Below are 14,796 nucleotides of genomic sequence, written 5' to 3' on the forward strand. Positions count from 1 at the left end.
TGTGTGCTTGTAAATATCCCTATTAGAAAATATAATCTGTACATATATGGAGCACATTTATAAAAGAAAAAAACAAGTGCATTCATACTAAAAGGAGTGACGTTGGGCATTTCATGAAGCAGACAGAGAGCTTTTTTCACCTGCAAATAAATAGAACAAAGCCAAAAAACATGTCTTTACATTCATTCAGATTTTCAAAGTAGTGATCAATAATATAAGTATTAAATTATTGTATGGTAAGCTTGTACTGAAGATTTAAATGTACATTGCACCAATGACTCTGTGCACCTTTAATCCGCTATAATCCCCTTAATCTCTTTAATGTGAAAGACTAATTCCATTTCTGTGTATTTTATTAGTATCAACGTCAAAACAAAACCTTTAAAATATATGATTATATTGTGTAAAGAAAATTATGAGAAAGTATGATAAAACTATGAATTATTAGTTTAAATGACATGATTTCATATAGGATTTTTCTTTGGATTGTTATATTTCCATCAAATGTTTACTTGTTAAAAGGTAATGTATATAGGTACATTCTGGTACACAGTGATTCTATTAACTAACCATAGTGTGTCCTCATGAGAGCAGAATAACAACAATATAATCATCGCTGCCATCACAAACATACAGTTTTATCTGGTACACAATAATTCTATTAACTAACCATAGTGTGTCCTCATGGGAGCAGAATAACAACAATATGATCATCGCTGCCATCACAAACATACAGTTTTGTCTGTACACAATAAGTCTATTACCTAACCACGGTGCGTCCTCATGAGAGCAGAATAACAACAATATAATCATCGCTGCCATCACAAACATACAGTTTTGTCTGTACACAATAATTCTATTAACTAACCATAGTGTGTCCTCATGAGAGCAGAATAACAACAATATAATCATCGCTGCCATCACAAACACACAGTCTGTACACAACAAGTCTATTACCTAACCACCGTGCGTCCTCATGAGAGCAGACTAGTATCAGTTTAATTGAAGTCTGTAGCTGGCATGTCAGTACCGGTCATGTCAGTTAACTGCTAGTAGTCTGATGTTATTTATGTATTAAGGTCATTTTTTTTTTTATTTTCTTTGGTTACATCTTCTGACATCAGACTCGGACTTCTATTGAACTGAATTTTAATGTGCGTATACGATTTTTATGCATTTACTTTTCTGCATTGGCTAGAAGTATAGGGGAGGGTTGAAATCTCACAAACATGTTTAACCCCGCTGCATTTTTGCGCCTGCCAAGTCATGAGCCTCTGACCTTTGTTAGTCTTGTATTATTTTAACTTTTAGTTTCTTGTGTACAATTTGGAGTTTAGTATGGCGTTTATCACTGAACTAGTATATATATTTGTTTAGGGGCCAGCTGAAGGACGCGGGAACTTTGTAGCATTTTGAGTATACGTCAATGAGGTAGTAAGCAACACAAAAACACAAAATATCTTAAACACATATAGAGGGTAACCTAAAGTCAGAATAGACAGCTGCCCGTACACAATTATTCATACTGCTTCAATGATATAGTTTATTAGAGATGAATGTCAAATCATTCTAATATTTGTATCTTTTTATGCCATTTTTCTCTGTTCTATATACTTTTTGCCCATTATTCTCTATTCTTTATATTTAAGCATGTAATATTTTCTTTATTATTTTTTTTAGGTCCATTTTTCTTTATTTTTTTAATCTCTCCCCCCTTTTCTCTATTCTGTAAACTCACACTCTCATTGCATTTATATGACTCATATAGCATTTTATAATTGTACATATATTACAGATGTAGTATTCGTGGTGGATAAGTCAGCCAGTTTGTCAGCTGAGGATTTCTCAGGAGCTATAGATTTTATATACAATGTGACTAAATTTATCACAGTTGGTTCAACTGCGACCCAATTCTCGGTAGTGACGTTTTCTAGCGATATCACAGAACGTTTTGATTTGAACGACTACTCAACAAATGCTACGATATTAAATGCCATTAGTGGCCTCAAGAGTATCACGCCAAGTGGTAGCACGTACACATACGATGCTTTAACTTTTGTAAGGACATCTTCTTTCTTGTCTTCAAAAGGAAGTCGTTCTAATGCAGATAAGACTGTTATTATATTGACCGATGGGCAATCCGTCAACTATCCGAGAACTGCAGCAGAAGCTGATTTACTCAAAACTAATCTTGGTGCGGAGGTATTTTCCATTGGAATAGGCTCAGCTATATCAGCCAGTAATGTTGAGTTATTAAGTATGTCCAGTGACCCTGATTCTTATTACTCACATCACGTGGAGTCATATGTTGATCTGTGTAGTCTTATTCCGACCGTCGTTCCTAAGATCGGTAAGTAAAACATTATATTAGAACTTGTGTTTGCAGTGAAAGCCATTTATGGATTTGTTTTATCCAAGTATTGTCTTGGATTGTCTTGGATTGTTAAAGTAATCTTTTCAATTTCACAAGGACACAACATCTATAAGTCAAGTTAGTATGAACTTAGGGAGGAGTGGTGTGATTCTAAAGAAACAAAGATAAAGAACATGGTTGTAACTGATTTCTGATTTAAGCTTAAATAATAAAAAAAAATCACACACAATACAAAACAATTAAGGCAAAAGGAAACCACTGAACAGATCCTTGGCTTTGGACAGGCACATAACTATGCGTGGCGGGGTTAAACATGTTGAACGTTATGTCGTCCTTTATCCTTCTCTAACCTGGTACAGTGTTTTGATAACAAGACATAAGAATAAACTGCCAAATCAGTTATAAAGGCGTCCGCTCAGCAGATCGACACAAAACAACTCAGTAAATGGCAAAAATCGATTTAAAATGTGCAATTCCAAGTGTTTTCGCTGACAAAGCCCAATATCAACTAATAACATGATCTAATTTTCATAAACCAGACTATCATGAGGACTTGTGTATCAAATCTGTTTCAATTCATTCAAAATTAGCCTCTCAAAGAATAGACAATGTGATATCACTAAAATAAGGACATGTCATAAGTCAGTTGTTATCGGGTGCAGTTTATCGTTTAAAGTAAAATTAGGAGATGTGTTATTATTGCCAAGAGATAAGAATCCACAAAAAATCATATGAAATAGATGAAAGCAATTATAGGCAACCAGATGGCCCTCAACAACGAGAAATTCGGATACCGCATAGTCTTTTACAAAAGGGTCACCCATGAAAAATAGGAAACAATTTAATTGAGAAACCGGCATAATTTATAAAAAGAACAATTTGTTACATTTGATGAGACTATAGATTTAAATTAAATGCTGTTTTCATTTAGATCCAACAGTTACTCCTGCCGCTGTTCCTGGATGTCCGACGGCTGCAGCATCAACTTCTCCAGGTAATCTTTACATCGTAAACAAAGTAAAAAATGCTTTTTGCAATAGTAAAAACATGCAGAGAAGGATCAGCTTACCCTTCCGAAGCACTTGAGATCATTCCAGGTTGTTGGTAGAGTTCATGCTACTCAATCGTCGTTATCTGATTGTGAACTGTTGTTTTTCTTTAAGTGGATAATTTTTTTTGCCATGATGGTGTTGTCAGTTTTACTTCGAATTGCGATTTTTTGTTAATCCCTTCTGTTATTATCTGCCTAATTATTTCTGCAGAATATTTGAAGACTAAACAAGAATCTAAAGTATATACATGACACTATGAAAGTAAATCAAACGTATATCCAAAGTTTTAAAACAAAAACCTTACATTGCACTTTTAAAAACAATTCTAGGGACATTTTAGTCTGACATCGGCCTCAGTCTTCTTTTAAACTGAGTGTTTGTTAATAATACATATGCTAGAGGTATAGGGGTAGAGTTGAGATCTTACAATATATGTTTAACCCTGCCGCATTTTAGCGCCTGTCCAAAGTCAGGAGCCTCTGGCCTTTGTTAGTCTTGTATGTTTTTAGATTTTAGTTCATTTATATGTGTTGGAGTTTTTATCACATTTTTATCTAGGGGCCAGCTGAGGTCCACCTCCGGGTGCGGGATTTTCTCGCTACATTGAAGATCTTGATGGCCTTCGGCTGTTATCTGGTCTTTGGTCGAGTTGTTGTCTCTTTAACATATTTCCTATTCCCATTCTCAATTTTATTTAATCATTGCAGGCATATTTTACTTTTGCTATTCACCCTGTTCTTAACACTTAATCAAGTTTGAATGACCACACATTGGTTAAGATGGTAGTACAGTAACTTTTTGTCGATAGTTGAAATCATCATATATATTAGTTATAAAGCATCAATTGATATACTACACTTTAAAAATGGTGCTATGATCATAAACACTAATCTAAGCACATCTTTTTTGCAATTTTTTACACGTTTTGGTCTAAATATGTTTAGATTGACAATGTGCTCAGAATTGTGATTAGCTTATAAGTTAGTGGTTTTTTTTTAAATACTTTGATTATAAAACAGATTTTAAAGTGTTTAAATTCAAAACATGTCTACACTGAATGTGATGACTGGCGAATGTACTCCAAACTAGACATGTCATAAAAGTATTTATTTTCTAAGCACGATATTTACAGTTTATCTTTTTTATACAAATACAAGAAATCAATTTTCGCATGGAAAGTTGGGAGATGAGATAATAAAATATTTGCTACATATGACACATAAATTCCAAGCAATTTGAAGACAAGAAACCATTCAGCTGTTATGGTGAAGTAAGGCAACAGCTGAGAATGATTGCATCAGCCTTATAACTGTGATGTGACCTGCCAAAGTTGCTGTTCTTGAACAGGAAAACCAAACATTTTCAGAATCAGATTCAGTAGCTTTACCTTATCAGAAAAGATACCACATTTTACGTCAACAGATTCAAAGCAGAAGAAATTCACTTACAGAACAAGTCCGCATTATGACAGTTGTTATCCATTCGTTTGATGTGTTTGGGCTTTTGATTTTGCCATTGGATTACGGGCTTTCCGTTTTGAATTTTCCGCGGAGATCGGTATGTTTGTGATTTTTCTTTTTAAAGAGATGTTTTGTTTTACAGATGATAACACAGTAGTAGTGGCTGGAGTGGCGGCTGCAGCAGCTGTAGCAGGAATAGGCCTTACCGCACTTATTGCCTCTTTACTTGAAAAGAAAGTGTAAGCAATTATATACACTAACAGTGGGTTTTTGTTTGCTTTTTCAACTGATTGTTATAGTTTGTTTTAGTGTTGTGCTGTTACATCACTGTTCCAGGTTTAAGAAGGGTTTTGCACCTGCAAACTAGTTTAACCCCGCAAAAGCGTATATGTGCCTGTTCAAATTCAGGAGCATGTAGTTCAGTGGTTGTCGTTGGTTCATGTTTGTTGTCTATGGTTTTTTTTGTTTTTTTTTTGTCTTGATATAGATTAGGTTGTCAGTTTTCTCAATTCAAAATGTGTTCTTTTTGCACACAAAATTTGAAGGTCTAGATAGTCGAAACAGGAAATTTTGGCCTAAAAAATTAGGATTACCTCTGTCAAAAAATGTTTCCTTATTTCTGAAACTGCTGACTTTTATTCAAAACTTTAAATGCGTATTTTTTTGCATTATAAACTTCTAACTTTTTAAACTACTAGCATTGTTATAAAAAAAATTAAAGATAATAGGCTTACAATGTTTTACGCGCATTTCGTCAACATTAAACTCGTCTGTGGCGCTTGAGTTCAATCCGTTTGAAGGTCAATTCCAAAGGAAGTCAAAGAGCATAGATTAACAAATGTCCAAAAGGTTTTGTCAAATCTGGCTATTTCCATCTTTTTGGGGGATTAGAAAAACAATAGCAAAGTTTTTAATGGTTTATGAATGTTAACTGTAATAGAAAAAAAATACGTGTAAATGATGTTCTATTAGAGCACTGAAGGGATGCCAACTGGGCTGGTGATACACTTGCAGTGTAATCGGCACACTGTTTTTATAACCGCAACAAAGATATCAGGCTTAAAATTTTGTACACCAGACTATACTTAGTCTATTGAAATTGATGTTACTTATCCTCTTTATCTCCATTGGGACATACATTGATGAAACATAGTTTTGTTAAAATATTTCGAGCAATGCCATGTTAGAACCAATTTCAATACATGTAAGCGTAGATGGTACGAAGTTTAATGTCCATTAATATTGAAAATCTAAGTGGGTAGAATGATAAAAATCGACATGAACATAATACAGCCTAATCCGACAGTGGTATTTTTGCCTGTGAAAGTGAAACGCGTTTGATAACAAATTCATGATTATTAAATTGCAAAATTTTAGGCAAAATGTATAATGCAAAGATTTTGAAATGTTTGTACAGGCAGTTTGTGATACTAGAACATGCATACAATATCTGTAACGAATGTGAACAAGGTGTACAGATTAAGCTAAAGCAAATGCAGTTTGAGATTTATTTAGTGAGATGGACACTCACCTTTTGTTTATTTTTGACATTGCTTTTTATAACTGTGTAGACATATAACAGATACATCTCGATTACCTGACTTTAGTTTGAATTAAACATTCGTCAGTGATTCAATCAGTCAAATGGAAAAGATATATATAGTTCACCTTTTTTCAGGAGAGGATTATTTGGTAAAAACAGCAAGGTAGATCCCTATGACAGTATGACCAGACAGGGCACTAACAGAGCCATTTTTGATGCTAATGCCCTGAATGATCCCTCAGCCAGAGAAGTACCAGCTCCAGACGTTTAAAAGGCGCAGCTGGTGTATTTCTTGAAGAGTTAACCTTAGATTCAGCACTGATAAAATTTTTGTCTAGGCCAAATATTTTGTTCTATAATATAATATTATAACAATACTTACTACACGTTTATTATTTTTCGTAGCAGCTCTAACTATTTGCAATATCTGTTTCAAAAATGACGACAGATATGTTCCAATTGTAGTTAACTCTATCCCGTCCATTTAACCTCGAATTCGACCTACCGAATTAGACATACCATCAGCGTTTGTACTTTCAGTAGCAACACGGCATGTGCCTCATGTTGAGCAGAATCTGCTAAGCCTTCCCCTGTTCTTGATGGGATTCGAGTAGTTTTTTGTACTGTTGTGTGTCTTTTGGTCGTACACCTTTTTTTGGGGGTGTTTTTTTTTTTTTTTTGTCATGCTGTTGTCATTTGTTTTTACTTTTGAGTTTGAATGTCCTTTTGGTATATTTTTCATCTCTTCTAAAAAGTGATGGGTGACCATAACTGGCAAATGTTAAAATTTCCTAAAATTTCCTAAGAGATTGATTTCTCTATCAATTGGTATGAACATTTCCCTTACAAATGCAAAAAACACTCCTTTGACGAAAAGGAGTATTTGGAAGACGATAAAGTTGTCACAAGTTGTCCCACTAAAAACTAGACATTTTATTTTTCTCATTGATTTGTGCACAAATTTTCTAAGCTTTTCGCGTCATCGTGTTTTCTTGTACCAGTTCTGACGTTATTGTATGCGATCTCCTTTTAGATCACCCATGTCATATGTGTGATTATTGTTATGATTGCACGTATATTGTTGTTATATGATACCATTAAAATTCTAAATTCTAAGTTGCTAAATAAATTGTTCTTCGCAAAATGTACAAACATATATATATATATATAAAACAAGAATGTGTCCAAAGTACACGGATGTCCCACTGGCACTATCATTTTCCTTGTTCAATGGACCGTAAAATTGGGTAAAAAATCTAATTTGTCACCAAAATTTAAAAGATCATACTATAGGGAAAATGTTTACTCAGTTTCAAGTTGATTGGACTTCAACCTCATCAAAAACTACCTTGACCAAAATCTTTAACCTGAAACTTGCACTTTCATTTTCTATGTTTACTGGACCGTGAAATTGGGGTCAAAAGTCTTATTTGGCTCTAAAATTAGAAAGATCATATCATAAGGAACATTTGTACTAAGTTTCAAGTTGATTGGACTTCTGCTTCATCAAAAACTACCTTGACCAAAAACTTTAACCTGAAGCGGGACGAACGGACGCACAGACGAACGAACGAACGGATGGACATACGGACAGACAGACCCGAAAACATAATGCCCCTCTACTATCGTAGGTGGGGCATAAAAAAGCAATGCAAAGAACCAATACAGAAACATATTCAGTATTGTCAATACGACGAACAAGATCGTATATATTCAAAAAATATTTTGATTTTATATTTTACTCATAAGTTATATGTACCTTAACCATAATATATCCAAAATAAACAGAACTTGCTTTTAATTATTAAATAAAATATATGCTACTGGATGTAAACCGAAAAATAATAAACCTACAAACAAGTGAATAAAAGAAGAAACAAAGGATGAACGAAAAATTAAATATAAATAATAGGCAGTAGATGTGACAGTTCAGTGACACATTTTCCTCGAACTATAGCTGTTTTGATATCAAACGTAAGCAATGGTAAAAGATATGCAACATACATTGTTGTCAATAACATGGAATGTAATAGACTGTCATACAAGTGAGAGGTTTAGCTAGTTGTAAAACAAGGTTCAAGCCAACATTTTCTACATCAGAGAATGCATGAACCAAGTCGGGAATACGACAGTTGTTATCCATTTGTTGGATGTGTTTGAGCTTTAGATTTTAGTCGTTTGTTTAAGGATATTCCGGTTTTTTTTAATTTCTTCGAAACTCGGTATTCTTGTCAATTTATTTTTTTTGTCTTTATTTTAAAAAAATGATTTGAGAATTCATTTTTTTTTTAGAAAATGTGTGTTTGAATGTTGAGTATTGAACTAACTTGACATCCCTTTATAAAACCAAAACCCCAAATTTATATTTTGAAATTTTGAACTATAAGATATGGAGCAAAACATCCAATGGAGAAAAAGTACTCAACTGTTTATATAATTAATACCGGTATAAAAAAAACTAGTTATGTAAAAACTGGTACCGTTACCGTTTTTAAAAGCACAGGATTATCGTATAAAATAATGCATGCAATTAAGAACCAAACGTCCTTAAAAGAACATACAGAACGTCATTTTGTATGTTCATGGCTTGTTTTACATGTATAGTAGAAATCATAATCAAAACTATTTATTGAAAATACAACATGGTTTTAAATATATGAGGAGGAATTATATACAGGTTTACATTCAATGCTTTTTACATTACTTAGTTAAATGAATGAATTGTAGTTTGTCATGGATTAAAGTTAACAAATAAATATATTCAAATGTTTGGTGGGTTTTTTTTTCTTTCTGGATACATAGTTTAAGAATGAACAGTTGTGCTAGTAAACTTATTTAATTGACCTGGTCGTAAATGATGCTTTTTGAACACAAAGGGGATATTGTCATCTTCGCTAGGCGGGGGGGTTCGATCCAGTTCCCTCATTTCTACTCTACTGGATCGCATCATTGGCTAGCATAGATTGAAAAGTGTATGCATTGTTCATTTTCAACGACAAACTATTTTAGTACCATTGTTCATCATGCTCAGTTTCAAAAAAGTATGAAACTTATTAGAATGACCATTCTTATATTCATGTTTTGTTTCAATATATTTCATTCTTGAAGGCCCTAATCCACTTTTCATGTCTGGATATTCACGAGCAAGGACAGTTATTAATTCCAAACGTCGCTTCCGTTTTCTGAAATAAAAAAAAGAAAAGGATCATCAAGTTGATTTGAGTTTTTTCTTCTTCTTCAAATAATGCAACTCTAATGTAAAACAAAATGCATTATTTGCGTAAACCTTTATTGAAAAGCAAGACAAATATAAAGGGGGTCTCATTGGGGGGTTCTGATCCCGGATCCCGCTTACTGTTTTGTCAGATTCCCGTATCCCGCTTACACTATGTACGTAAGCAATTCTCATTTTTTTGTCATTTCCCGGGTCCCGCTAGACCTCCTTTCCCGTTTTCACGACACAATATTTTGACTTTCACGTGTCACGCTTACAAAAAATTGGCAATCCCGCATCACGCTTAGACCCCAATGAGACCCACTATAAAGATACAGTCAATAAGAAACAATAGCTTAGAATTGTCTTATTTCTACTGGAAATTATTTTAAACAAAAATTGGAATGCAAAGAATTCTTTTGGTATTTTACACATATTACATGCTATTGGTGGTCCTTTCATTGCAGTTAACAGTAACTAGATTTTGATATTTTAGTTTCACACTTTAAACTCGAATAAAGAGACTATGTACTAATGTTCCCTTTATTTGGATGACAATATTTCTTTGGCCACTATTAAGGTGTATGTATTTTCCCTCTTGTTCGCTATACAACTTTATAAAATGACGTTTACGATTTCAATATAAACATAATCAGATGTAGAATGATTGTCAATGAGACAACTTTCCACCAGTGACCAAATAACGAAGAATTTAAGAACTATAGGTCATGTTATTATAAATTCAAAGGATATAATACATATTTTGAGACTAAATAATTAAATTTAATATGACAAAATGCTGGTTTAATAAAAATGCATGAAAGTCACAACAATGTCAAAATGTAAATAGAAAACTTTGTTAGTCTATATAAATAAGTATATTTATAGAAAGTTATTATCGGGTTTAGATTAGTATGCATACTCACCTATATTTTGATAAGTAATGTATAACTAATATTCCAACGATAACGGTGACTAGAACCAGCACCACAGATATAACTGACAGAATTATTATTGCACTTTCACCTACAAACATTTGTATGTATATTGTTAACAAATAAACTGCTATTATATATATTATATATGTAAAGTTCAAGTTATAAAAAAAAATATTATTTATTTTTTTCAAATATTAGTTGTATCAATGTATTTTGTGTGTAAGGTAAATCAAAAACGGCGTGACATATTTTTTATGTTTTGGAGAAAAAGGGGAAAAAATATAGAGAGTAACTAAAAATAAACAGATCTGCAAGACAATTTCTTCTTCAATATTGACATTGACAAAATGATCAGAAACTTCGTATAGGATTTTTATCCTTTAATCATGATTTGGAAATAATACATGTATGAGTCGAAACATATTTTCCCGGTGTACTTTGACACAGTCGAGATCAGAACAGCAAAGTATCAATGCGTTGGAATGTTTGAAATGTTTTGTTTTTTTTGTTTGTTTTACCTTTATAAAAATCTATTTTGTCAAAGACAGATTATGTGCTCATTTGATTATAAGATGATACTTTAGACTATATTTGTCTAAGCGCATTCATGATTTTCATGTGATGTGTAGTTCGATATCTCCTTTTAGGTTTTCTACGATTTTTAAAGTCTGCAAAAAGTAAAAATATACTTCAAATTTTTTTTTAATTTTTTACTTGATTGTTCTTTGGATAAAGATTCTGTTGAATACGTTGATTCTGTTGAATACGTTGATTCTGTTGAATATGTTGGTTCGGTTGAATACGTTGATTCTGTTGAATATGTTAATTCTGTTGAATATATTAATTCTGTTGAATATGTTAATTCCGTTGAATATGTTAATTCTGTTGTTTCTATTTCTGTAGTCGTTGGTATTGTTGTTGTTGTTGTCGAAGTGGTTGTCATTTCAGGGCATCCACCAACTTCGGACTGTGTGGAACTCGGATCTGCAAAAGGTATTTTCATTCATATGCATAGGCCGTGTGACGAAATGGCCCCATTCGTTTCTTTAATAAGCTCTTTACAAAAGTAAAGTTCCATTTTTCAACTTATTTCAATAACATTTGCGCGTATTTTGTTTTTAGTCTTTAGCCCATTTGCTTTGACAATGATGATTAAATTTGAAAAAGAAATGAACCCAATGCGAATGTTCTTGTCTAGCGCTCTCTGAAAAGCCCTCATTTTTCTGTTTGTCATCTTTCCTATATATCTACTAAAGGAGGGATTGTTATATTGGCCTTTTATTGCTTAAAATTTAAAACTTTTACATTTAAAAAAGAGATACATTATCCTTAATGTCCTATTAAAAATACACTTATTAATACTTAAAATATTTCATTAAAAAACAAAAATCACACAATACTTTAAGAGGAGCTTCGTATGTTGGCTTACTCACACAAAAAATCAAATTTCTTATAAATGTTTACAAATAAGGTATATATAGCTTAGCGTAATAATTGATAACTTTTATGATTGAAATAGATTTAACTAAACCAGTTAAAACTGTTAGCACTTAGCCATAATACATGAGCAGTGAAGTCAATTATTTACCTAAAGTATAAAACTCATATTAAATTTATCACATGGACAAGTTGTATACCAGTTTTAATGGCGCACATGTAACCTAAAACTTTCACAATGTGGTGCTAAAAGATTGTATCGTTTATGAATGCGCTTTTGACACTAACTGATACTTGTCACCGATGGATCGTTTTCTTCAATTTATAATAGCTGTGCGTAATTTGAACGAGGTTTTGAAAAAAGAATGATTGTAGTAGGTGCGCTGAAACTAGTTTTGTCAGTGTTACCACATCTCCTTTTTATACAATTTAGATTAAGCCATAACATTTTCAATCTTTGATCTGTTATAATTTATATGGTTCGCTACTGACCCCCTACGGATTCATAGAGGGTTAGTAAAACTCATAGGGAGTGAGGCCGGAGGCCGAATCCCCTATGGATTTTATTCACCCTCTATGGTCCGTAGGGGGTCAGTAGTTAACCGTATAACGAATCTATCGCACGCTGAACTTTTTCTGCTGCGTTATGTTGAAAAACAAACAATGAAACACAACAACATGTATAGATGACGTCACCATTATTGCGTCCTGAACCCCCTAGGAAATTAACTAACCCCCTACGGTCTCATAGGGGGTCACCAAGTGACGGTGTTAAACCAATCACAACGTTATATTTTCCCGCGGTGCGATAATGTCTCTTATTCTTTAAGCCTAGGTATTAAGACAAGATATATGCCATGATAATAATAGTTTACAAGTGACTTTTGTAACCGATATACTAAAAACATTTACTAGTTGTTTTCCCTTAAAAAAAAAAAAGCATACATACCAAGTTTGATTGTTATATTTGAGATGTAATGGCACAGATAAGGAATCTCTCCTATATAAAATATGTTTTCTGTCGAACTAGCTATGTTTTGAAAATCAGTTCTTTCAGTTGGGTCATACATTTTTGATCCAACTCCTAAAACGTAAATATCTTGAACTGACGATGATAAGAAAAATGCGGCGAATTGTGTTTGTGTTGGAGATTGCGACAATCCATACGTGATAAGTATCATCGATGACTGAGCGTCTGTCCTCATTCCTTGCGATGAAACATAAATATTATCTCTAATGTGGTCTAATGCCTTGTTCGTTTCACGACTACCAGTTAGACTGATGTTTTTAATTGACATAATAGCATCCAGTAAACTTGATTTGTCGCTTGTATCGTTTAAATAAAACTCTGTCTTTGGAAGTGTGTTGAATGTGACTAGAGCCACCATACTATCATTTGGTCCTATTGTCAATCTACTTGTTATGTTGTAAATGAAGTCGATAACTTGATCAAATTCGTCTTGCGAAATATCTGCAGTGGTGTCAATCAAAAATGAAATGTCTGTGGAAAAAAAAATTACATTTCATTTTTTAATACGAGGCGTACAATAAACGATGCTAACTCTAAAATAGAAAAACAAAAAAAAGGAAATCATTTTTGGTATTGCACATTTTTATAAATCACCGTTTTTTTCCAGCTGATTTCATAATCTGGCATTAGCATCACGACGGGTGGCACATGTGTAGCAAGACATGGCGTTGTCAGTTTACAAGTTTGAAAGTCCATTATATAAAAAGATTTTATGATTGATCGTTGCCGGCAAAACGACTAGTTGCCTATATTTCATGTATAGTCAGGATGAAATAAAGATAGAAGACGTATACAAGGTTTACAGATAAATGTGATGTCTTGTTGTTAGTGTTACGTTATATTATTTTAATGTTTAAAACATATTTTCCATATGTGGCATTTGGGAGCATACGAACCTTTTTTAATTAGTTGATTCAATTACAAAAATGAATATTCTCGGCGATTGCAATAAAATAAACTAATTTTAGCAATTACTTGAATTTTAGCAATTACCAAAACTGTTGGTCTTAATTAAAAAGTCATTACCAAACAAGAAAAGTCGACAATGTTTAACTATTTCAATTTAATCAGTAAGCTATGTTTTCCGACAACAATTTTGTTCTAACTATTTTCCGCTATTTGACAATATGCAATTTAATATTTCGGTTACTTGTATATTGACCTTTATACCGCTAAAGGGAAATGAGAAGTGGTATTTGTGGTCATTTATTAAAAAAAAAGGTACATACACCAACGTCCTTATTCGCGAAGAAATAACCGCTACAAAAATGCATATATATTGGTAAACATGATGAAACTTACCATTTTTTGCAGACCGCGTACTGGTCAACAATATGAGTATACAGACCGTGGTACACAAGATGATGGTTAGCTGTCCCATGAATAACCATTTTCTTTTGAATCCTTATTGCCGTATTTTCTTCTATGTGCTTTATTTAAAGTTTATGGCAACACATTTTCTCCATATTATTTCTTGAATAATGACATTGAACGTACATAGTTCGTCTTTTGTCTGTAATCAAGTCTGAACATTTGTTGATTCATGTAACAGTTGAAATCTTTCTAGTACACAATTTCTTTGAATTAAATACAATCATGAATAACCTTTCAAAATTAATGTTCCCTTCTCTATTTTTTCCTTTAGTTAGTCATATTTCAATTAACTGTTTTCAACACATCAAGTTTCAAGGCTGAATATGAGACAAATGTAATTATGCAACGTTCATTGTAAGAATGTTAAAATGAAG

At 32.9% G+C, this 14,796-nt stretch overlaps 2 protein-coding genes across 3 annotated transcripts; one reads left to right on the plus strand and one right to left on the minus strand.

Moving 5' to 3' along the window:
• The first annotated feature begins 411 nt into the window (after positions 1-411).
• LOC139485514 (cartilage matrix protein-like) lies at positions 412-6,806 on the plus strand. Its single transcript, XM_071270046.1, has 5 exons — positions 412-522; positions 1,796-2,350; positions 3,306-3,368; positions 5,029-5,125; positions 6,565-6,806. The coding sequence occupies exons 1-5, from the start codon at positions 459-461 to the stop codon at positions 6,698-6,700; spliced, it is 915 nt and encodes a 304-aa protein (XP_071126147.1). The 5' UTR covers positions 412-458; the 3' UTR covers positions 6,701-6,806.
• Positions 6,807-8,008: 1,202 nt separating this feature from the next.
• LOC139485513 (collagen alpha-1(XX) chain-like) lies at positions 8,009-14,796 on the minus strand. 2 transcript variants are annotated; one of them, XM_071270044.1, is made up of 5 exons: positions 14,351-14,796; positions 12,968-13,519; positions 11,296-11,565; positions 10,570-10,708; positions 8,009-9,611 (listed from the first exon to the last, which is right to left on the minus strand). In XM_071270044.1, the coding sequence occupies exons 1-5, from the start codon at positions 14,427-14,429 to the stop codon at positions 9,419-9,421; spliced, it is 1,233 nt and encodes a 410-aa protein (XP_071126145.1). In that variant the 5' UTR covers positions 14,430-14,796; the 3' UTR covers positions 8,009-9,418. The 2 variants fall into 2 exon arrangements, with proteins under 2 accessions (XP_071126145.1, XP_071126146.1); XM_071270045.1 differs by having other exon boundaries at positions 8,012-9,611; positions 10,570-10,669; positions 14,351-14,720.

The sequence above is a fragment of the Mytilus edulis genome, chromosome 8 (assembly GCF_963676685.1).
Source record: "Mytilus edulis chromosome 8, xbMytEdul2.2, whole genome shotgun sequence".
NCBI classification, from domain to species: domain Eukaryota; kingdom Metazoa; phylum Mollusca; class Bivalvia; order Mytilida; family Mytilidae; genus Mytilus; species Mytilus edulis.